At 42.3% G+C, this 9,744-nt stretch overlaps 1 protein-coding gene across 6 annotated transcripts in view; it reads right to left on the bottom strand.

Annotated features, from left to right (window-relative positions):
• Positions 1–9,744, bottom strand: part of ZNF383 (zinc finger protein 383) — a 23,716-nt gene that overhangs the window by 11,584 nt on the left and 2,388 nt on the right. For all 6 annotated transcript variants that reach the window (XM_017506495.2, XM_017506494.2, XM_037730718.1 and 3 more), the window contains one exon: positions 4,466–4,519. In XM_017506495.2, coding sequence (XP_017361984.1) covers positions 4,466–4,474 — 9 coding nt within the window. In that variant the 5' untranslated portion in view covers positions 4,475–4,519. The remainder of the gene's footprint in view (positions 1–4,465; positions 4,520–9,744) is intronic.

Below are 9,744 nucleotides of genomic sequence, written 5' to 3'. Positions count from 1 at the left end.
AGGAGGCGGAGGTTGCGGTGAGCCGAGATCGCGCCATTGCACTCCAGCCTGGGTAACAAGAGCGAAACTCCGTCTCAAAAAAAAAAAAAAAAGCTTCTTCCCCTCCGCAATGTAGACACTGGAACAAAGATATGCCAAAGCCCTGTTAGGACATTTCCCATGGAATTAAAAACAAATCCCAAACTGTAGAAAGATGTAAGAGGCGGGTCTTGAACTGTATGCAAGTGTGACAAGATCATAATCTTTCAAGGAAACTTTCCACTGCTTTTGATAAATTTCCCTCTTTTCTGCAGAGAAATCAAGAGGATTAAAAAAAATAAAAGAATATACAATACAACAGCATTATAGAAAATAATAATAAGTGTTCACTTGGATTAGTTGCGCATCAAATTATAAGGATAACTGCAATGGACTGATCATATTAAAAATGTTTAATCCATTAATTCATAACAATATTTTAAAACATTATTGGTCACTTTTAGACAATTCCAAGAAGCCAACTCATTATTTGGAAAACTGGTAATTAAATGGAAAGAATCAAACATTCTTTCCTATATGAACTGTCCTTCAGGGTAACCAAACAAATGATGAGGGAAAGTTTTACTTTATAGATAGAAGTATTATCTATGAAGGAAGATAATTAAAATGTCATTTGTAACCTCTAATGAATGAATCTAAAAATTATCAATAACTGGTAATATTACAAAAAGAAAGATAACCAGATACAACATGCATCCTAATAAAATTATGCATCATGACTTTATGGGTTTTTTTTGTTTTGTTTTTTTTTTTTGAGTTTCCAAGGTATGTTTTATTGGTATAAAACCAAAATAAGAGCTGGGCGTGGTGGCTCACACCTATAATCCCAGCACTTTGGGAGGTCGAGGCAGGCGGATCACCTGAGATCGGGAGTTCGAGACTAGCCTGACCAACATGGAGAAACCCCATCTCTACTAAAAATAAAAAATAATAATAATAATAAAATAAAATTAGCTGAGCGTGATCATGCATGCCTGTAATCACAGCTACTTGGGAGGCTTAGGCAGGAGAATCGCTTGAACCAGGGAGGTGGAGGCTGTGGTGAGCCCAGATCACCCCACTGCACTCCAGCCTGGGCAACAAGAGCAAAACCCCATCTCAAAAAACAAACAAACAAAAAAAAGATGAGGTAATCTCTTGTCTACTAGTTCGCTATATAGACGTAGGTTTAAAAAAAAAAAAAAGATTTTTGAGGAAAAAAGAAAATGTTTTACTTATAATAAAAAACTGATTAGTTTTGTCAATAATTTATCTCACCAAAACAAAAATAATGTTTATCAAATACGTAAAAAGTCAGTAACAGTATTGTTACAACTTCTGAAAAAAATCATAAAATTGAAAGGAAAAGAAAAATTTCTCAAGCCGTTGGTTTTTCTCATTTATTAAGGGAGAAAATAGGTCTTCATGATTTTGCTAAAAGACATACCTAACAATGCAAGGGGTAGGGAGGGAATGTCTTAAATCTCTAACCTATTGATAAATCTTCCCTTTTTGTTCATCCTATGAAGCAAGACTGCTTAAGGTCATGTTACACAGCAGCTACGTGATCTGGTGCAACACAACTATAATTAGTTTGCTTGTGCCTGATGCAAAGACTCCCAACTCTCTCAGTCTGTGTTATGTCCAAAGCTGTCCTTCACCTAATATATTAAAAACTACGCCCATGTGATCTTAGAGCATCAATCAAAGCTACAAAAAAGATACATGTAAGCTGGGCGTGGTGGCTCACACCTATAATCCCAGCACTTTGGGAGTCTGAGGCGGGCGGATCACGAGGTCAAGAGATCAAGACCATCCTGGTCAACATGTTGAAACCCCGTCTCTACTAAAAATACAAAAATTAGCTGGGCATGGTGGCGCACCTGTAGTCCCAGCTACAGTACTCGGGAGGCTGAGGCAGGAGAATTGCTTGAACCCAGGAGGCGGAAGTTGCGGTGAGCCGAGATGGCGCCATTGCACTCCAGCCTGGGTAACAAGAGCAAAACTCCGTCTCAAAAAAAAAAAAAAAAAAAGATATATGTAAAGTTATTTTATTTATTTATTTATATTTGAAATGGAGTCTCACTCTGTCACCCAGGCTGGAGTGTATGGCGTGATCTTGGCTCACTGCAACCTCAGCCTCCTGGGTTCAAGCAATTCTCCTGCCTCAGCCTCCCCAGTAGCTGGGACTACAGGTGCGCACCACCAAGCCTGGCTAATTTTTGTATTCTTAGTAGGGACAGGGTTTCACCATGTTGGCCAGGCTGGTCTCAAACTCCTGACCTCAAGTGATCTGCCCATCTTGGCCTCCCAAAGTACTGGGATTACAGCCATGAGCCACTGCACCCAGCGTTTTTTTGTTTTTGTTTTTTGTTTTTTTTTTTTTGTGTGTGAGAGAGTCTCACTCTGTTGTCCAGGCTGGAGTGCAGTAAGGTGATCACAGCTCACTGCAACCTCTAAGTCCTGGACTCAGGCTATCTTCCCACCTCAGCCTCCCAAGTAGCTGCTGGGACAATAGGCACACGACATTATACCTGGCTAAATTTTCTAGTTTTTGTAAAGATGGGGTCTCACTGTGTTGCTCAGGCTGGTCTTAAATTCCTGGGCTCAAGCGATCCTCCACCTCAGCCTCCCAAAGTGCTGGGATTACAGGTGTGAGACACCACACCCAAACATGAAATATTTGTCGTAACAAAAATCACAACTGAATCTGATAAAGCCTTTATACCTAACTATGAATTTTTAGGAAACACTTAAACAATACCCCAGAGATACAATCAGCAAAATCCAGACAGTGGAAAAATGAACCAGGTTATTTTTGTTTTCCAACAGCATCAACAAAAAACTGCAGAGAAAGAACAGATAGAAGGAGTACCTACAAAGTAAGAGACCTGAGAGATGTAGTCATCAACTGCAATACAGTCTTTATCTGGATTCTCATTCAAATAAATGCTTACAAAATGAGGTAATTATGAAAATTTGAACAAAACTGGATATTGGAGAACATCTTTAATTTTTTATATAAAATAATGACATAATGGTCATACATAATTTTTAAATCTGTATCCTTTATAGATATACACCAATTTCTATTTGCTTCAAAATAATCCAACTTATGGCACTGAAGGCAGGTGTATGGATGTGTATAGATGAAACGAGGTGAACCCTGAGCTGATAAGCACTGAAGTTGGTAGTGAATGTCTACATTAGTATGACTAATTTACTTTTTTTTTTTTTTTTTGAGACGGAGTCTCACACTGTCATCTAGGTTGGAGTGCAGTGGCGTGATCTCGGCTATCTTCAATCTCTGCCTCCACAGTTCAAGTGATTCTCCTGCCTCAGCCTCCCGAGTAGTTGCAACTACAGGCATGTGTCACTAAGCCTGTCTTTTTTGTTTGTTTGTTTGTTTTTGAGACAGAGTTTCGCTCTTGTCGCCCAGGCAGGAGTGCAACGGCTCGATCTCGGCTCACTGCAACCTCCACCTCCCAGGTTCAAGTGATTCTCCTGCTTCAGCTTCCTGAGAAGCTGGAATCACAGGTGTGTGCCACTACAGCCGGCTAATTTATTATTATTTTTTTTTTAGTAGAGACAGGGTTTCACCATGTTGGCCAGCCTAGTCTCAAACTCCTGACCTCAGGTGATTCAGCCACCTTGGCCTAACAAAGTGGTGAGATTGATTACAGGTGTCAGCCACAGCGCCTGGCCTTTTACAAATTCTTTAATAATCGTTTTTCCGGTAGTGGAATTTTCTAAAATATAGATATTACTGGATAAGACTTAAAAGGTTTTTCTGAGCTCTGACAGTATGATCTAAACAACTTATGCAATGGCTGAACCATTGTAAACATCCATTATCACTATCCTTAATTCTGAGATAAAGAAAACTTGATTCACAGAAATTCCTTACAACCCTAACTTCCTATTCAACCTCAAATTGGACTTCTCGCCAGGATGCCCTAACACAGTTGCAGATATCTGTATGAATCACCAACCCCATGATCTCCAAAGCTGCATAAACCAGGAGATCTTGCAACAATCCAACATTCGGAGCTACCAACACCACACTTCATCCTATCTTACTGGAGAATCCTACTCTGTAAAGATAATCGTGGCTTTCCTATATTCCCAGCTCAGTAATTCATACCTTCAACTCATCGAATAATGGTCCAGACAGAGTAAATTCATTTTATAAATCCATTCTTGCTTCCTTAATTCATCCCCTATCATAATCCTTGGGAAAAAGTTGAAAAAAAGAGGTGCTCAGGTATTTACAGAATGAAAACATTAATCCTGATTTATAAAAATAAAAGGAGCATTTAGAGATGGTATAGGATTATGTAGCTAAGAGGAAATGGGGACCAGGATCCTGAAGGGGGATCCCGTTAGCCAGAAATGTCAGGATAAGAAAAGCAAATGCTCATGAAGGCAAGAAAAAGCATCAACTCACCTCGGCCATGGCTTTCAGTATTGCAGATGGTTAGTCCTCCCTGGGGCCGTTCTCCTGAAAAATGATAGTGTTCTCAGATTGCAGGACTGGGAAGTAAAACCCTCTAGAAATCACACCAGAGGCTGGAGGACACTACCTCCATACTTCTTGGTCTTAACTCTAGTTAGTGGGAATATAGAATAAATTCTACTCCTTCCTCAACCTACAAACCCTAGGCTTTAGCTGAAGCAAGATGGATTCTGGGTAGCTGGATCCAAGGGAAGACAAGGACCCAGATTCATTCTCTCTCACACAAACTACCTAAGTCCCTGCCTTAGCCAAAGGATTCAGGTCAGACCTTGTCCCGCCTCAGTGACGCTGCTCTGAACCGACAATTAAGCTACTATGACCTGCCCTGAGCTACTAACCTACTATGACCCAAGACTGAGCTACCAGGACCTCAGTTGCAGCCCTCAGGTCCCCAATCCAGATTCACCTAAACGGTGCCCTTTGGCCAGGAACACAGTGCACTCAGATCATAAAAACCGAACACTTCCCTAATCAAGTGTTTTTCTTTCTCAACCTCAAAAAATTCAACTTCCCTCACCACGAACACACACACACACAATACCCAAACCCACCCCTAAACACACGGGTGCAGGAAGCACTCATTCTTCTAGCTCTGTTTTATTTTTAAAAATATACATACATATATACATACATTCATACATATACATATATACACATATATATGTATATGTGCCTATAATCCCAGCTACTTGGGAGGCTGAGACACGAGAATCCCTTGAACCTGGGAGGCAGAGGCTGCAGTGAGCCGAGATCATACCATTGCACTCCAGCCTGGGTGACAAGGTGAGACTCTGACTCAAAAAAAAAAAAAAAAAAAAAAAGATCCATCAAGGGGATCAAAACAGACCACGTATTTAAAAAAAAAAAAAAAAAAAGAAATACAACCTTCTGCTGTTGCCAAAAGGTGAGGCTGTTTTCAAAAATATCTCGGTGCTGAAAGGACTAGGTCTCCTTTTAAGTCTCCTAAAAGCGGATCCCATTAGCCAATTACTGAAAACTTACACAACAATAAACAGAATACTTGTACCACTCCTCCAGGCTATGACACAGTCTTCAACAGCTATCAGTCAACTGAAATAGTCTGTGAAATGCTCTAAGTCCCTACTGATATGTAAGAAAAGAATTGTTGGCCGGGTGCTTGTAATCCCAGCACTTTGGGAAGCGGAGGTGGGTAGATCACGAGGTCAAGAGATCAAGACCATCGTGGCCAACACGTCTCTACTAAAAATACAAAAATTAGCTGGCCGTGGTGGCACGTGCCTGGAGTCCCAGCTACTCGGCAGGCTGAGGCAGAAGAATCTCTTGAACCCCGGAGGCGGAAATTGCAGTGGGCCGAGATGCCACTGCACTCCAGCCTGGCCTACAGAGTGCGTCTCCGCCACAAAAAAAAAAAAAGAAAGAAAAGAAAGTACCAGTTAGTCCCAGAAAAACAAAAAACTACCAAAACCAGAAGGACCCATCACAACAATGGCCTCACACAATAGCCCAAGATAAAGGGATTCATTGCAATTAGTCAGTAGACATACACAAACCAAGTATAAATTGGATACAATAAAATAACAAATTAGCCGGGCGCAGTGGCTCAAGCCTGTAATCCCAGCACTTTGGGAGGCCGAAGCAGGTGGATCATGAGGTCAGGAGATCGAGACCATCCTGGTCAACATGGTGAAACCCCATCTCTACTAAAAATACAAAACATTAGCTGGGCATGGTGGCACGTGCCTGTAATCCCAGCTACTCAGGAGGCTGAGGCAGAATTGCCTGAACCCAGGAGGCGGAGGCTGCGGTGAGCCGAGATCGCATCATTGCACTCCAGCCTGGGTAACAAGAGTGAAACTCCGTCTCAAAAAAAAAAAAATTAGCCAAATATCCCAAATGAGAGCTTATTGCATACTCAATTTGTTATCACCTAGGAGGTAAACATCCTATTAATATTTTAAACCCCTAATAATTAGCGATATTAATAAAGACTTAAGCTTAAAAAAAAATACCTGGCCAGGCACAGTGGCTCATGCCTTGTAATTCCAGCACTTTGGAGGGCAGAGGTGGGCGGATCACAAGGTCAACAGACCGAGACCACCCTGGCCAAAAGGTGAAACCCTGTCTCCACTAAAAATACAAAATTAGCTGGTATGGTGTTGCACACCTGTAGTCCCAACTATTTGGGAGGCTGAGGCAGGAGAATGACTTGAACCTGGGAGGCAGAGGTTGCAGTGAGCCGAGATGCGCCACTACATTCCAGCCTGGCAACAGAGTGAGACTCCATCTCAAAAAATAAAATTTAAAATTACCATTAATCCAGGTCAACGTATCTTCATAACAGGGGAATGAAACTGCAGACCATGAAAAAATCTAAAGCACAAATCTTGTCCAATAAGTGAAGTGAGTTACAAATATTAAAATCTATATTAAAAATAGAAACTTACATGTCTGATGAAGTACAAAAAGGGACTCAGCCTCATTATCAATGTAACGCCGGTTGCCTCGCCAGGAGGCCGGACACACCTACCTCTGCACTCAGCACCTGACTCTGGGACCGGCACCAGGCTCTGCACTCGGCACCTAGCTCTGCGGCATGGCTCCCCTGGAAGGCGCAATCCTTGCGGGCTCTTGCACTAGAAAAACCCGCCCAACAGCCTACCAACTAATAGCAGCCCGCCCCATCCCAATCCCGCTCCCCTGGAGCCAATCAGAGTACCCAGCTGTTGCTGGTTACCCGTAGCCACAAAAACCCCATGCCCCAGGAAGTCAGCGAGACTTCTCTGGCCCCTTTCTGCAGACCATAAAACCTCGCCTGGGAGCTGAATAAATTTGCATTTAATTTTCTTATACTGGCCTCAGTTTCTTCATTTTAAACTCAGCAATAGCCCTTACAATCAACAGCTTAGGAAACTTAAATGCATATTGTAAGGCTGGTTGCCTCGCTGGGAGTTGGAACACGCCCATCTCCCTCCCCGCTTGAAAATTACTTTATCAGAATATGCCCATCATCTAGCTCCGCCTTGGAAATCCCCTCTGCACTCGGCACCTAACCACACCCTTGGAAATCCCCTCTGCACTCAGCACTTAGCCTGCTCACCGGAAATCCCACCTACCTACCAATAGCAGCTCATCCCATCCACATCCTGTTTCTCCAAATCCAATCGAATGCCTTCACTCCCTATAAAACCCCACTCCTAAGAGGCGTCAGGTGCGACTTTCCTGGCCCCTCTCCCTGGGATTACAGAACCTCGCCAGGGAGCTGAATAAATTGGCATCTAATTTAAATTGGCATCTAATTTTCTTGTGCTGGCTTCAGTTTCCTCATTTTTAACTCGGCAATAAACCTACAGAGGAAGGCCGGGTGCGGTGGCTCACGCCTGTAATCCCAGCACTTTGGGAGGCCGAGGCGGGTGGATCACGAGGTCAAGAGATCAAGACCATCCTGGTCAACACGGTGAAACCGTCTCTACTAAAAATACAAAAAATCAGCTGGGCATGGTGGCGCGTGCCTGTAATCCCAGCTGCTGGGAAGGCTGAGGCAGGAGAATTGCCTGAACCCAGGAGGCGGAGGTTGCGGTGAGCCGAGATCGCGCCATTGCACTCCAGCCTGGGCAACAAGAGCGAAACTCCGTCTCAAAAAAAAAAAAAAAAACAAACCTACAGAGGATAAACTTTACACATATTACTAAGTGAAAGAAACCAATCCAAAAAGACTACATACTGTATGATTTCAACATTCTGGAAAGGCAAAACTATGGAAACAATAAACAGATTATGACAGGAAGGGAGGGATGATCCGTCAAGTCACAGAGGCTTTTTACAGCAATGGAATTAATATGGATGACATCATAATGGCAGGCACATGTCACTATACATTTATCAAAACCCACAGATGTATAACACCAGGAGTGAACCCTAATGTAAACCACAGACTGGGTGATAATAATGTGTCCATGTGGGTTCATTAGTTGTAATAAGACTATCACTCTGGTGGGGGATGTTGATGATGGGGAAGACCATACATGTGTGGAGGAATATGTAAAATCTCTGTACCTTCTGCTCAATTTTACTGTGAACCTAAAGGTGCCCTAAAAAATAAAGCATATTAAAACAAATAACAAACAACAAAAAATAAGTCCTGTTACATGCTACAACATGTTTGAACCCTGAGGACATTATGCTAAGTCAGGAATTTAAGCAATGTATTCATAAATACCCAGTGGCTCCAAGAATAAATTGCGGCCGGGTGTGGTGGCTTACACCTGTAATTCCAGCACTTTGGGAGGCCCAGGTGGGCAAATCACCTGAGGTCGGGAGTTTGAGATCAGCCTGACCAACATGGAGAAACCCCATCTCTACTAAAAATATTTAAGTAACCAGGTGTGGTGGCACATGCCTGTAATCCCAGCTACTCAGGAGGCTGAGTCAGGAGAATTGCTTGAATCCAGGACATGGAGGTTGTGGTGAGCCAAGATCACGCCACGGCACTCTCCAGTCTGGGCAACAAAAGCGAAACTCTGTCTCAAAAAAAAAAAAAAAAAGAATAAACTGCAATGGCAGTTAAAAATATTTTAGGAGGTCAGGAGATCGAGACCACCATGGCCAACATGATGAAACCCCATCTACACTAAAATTCAAAAAAAAAAAAAAATTACTCAGGCATGGTGGCACAAGCCTGTAGCCCCAGCTACTCCGGAGGCTGATGCAGGGGAACTGCTTGAACCAGGAGGCGGAGGTTGCAGTGAGCTGAGATCGTGCCACTGCACTCCAGCCTGGGTAACAGAGCAAGACCCAGTCTCAAACAAAAAGAAAAGAAAACCAAATATAAGAACCATAAATAATTTTTAGTGTAAATACAAGATATGGTGAATGCTGTAAGATTCCAATCTTGAAAGTAATGTATGTTATACGTGCATAGGAAACTTAGTAGAAGAAAACAGATCAAAATATTAACAGGGGTTATTTCTGGGTAGTAGATTTACTTTTACTAGAAGAAAATAGATCAAAATATTAACAGGGGTTATTTCTGGGTAGTAGATTTACTTTTGCTCTTTGTAACGCCGTATTTTCCAAATTATTTAAAATAATCAGTGTGTGTGGGGGTGTGTGTGTGTTTAAAAAGGCAACACTTTACTACGCTGGGAAAATTGTTCTATTTTCTAAATTAATAAGTGAATACTGGCCGGGCGCGGTGGCTCATGCCTGTAATCCCAGCACTTTGGGAGGCC

The sequence above is a fragment of the Cebus imitator genome, unplaced genomic scaffold (assembly GCF_001604975.1).
Source record: "Cebus imitator isolate Cc_AM_T3 unplaced genomic scaffold, Cebus_imitator-1.0 Scaffold356, whole genome shotgun sequence".
Classification (NCBI taxonomy): domain Eukaryota; kingdom Metazoa; phylum Chordata; class Mammalia; order Primates; family Cebidae; genus Cebus; species Cebus imitator.
This window is presented reverse-complemented; position numbering and strand designations above follow the sequence as displayed.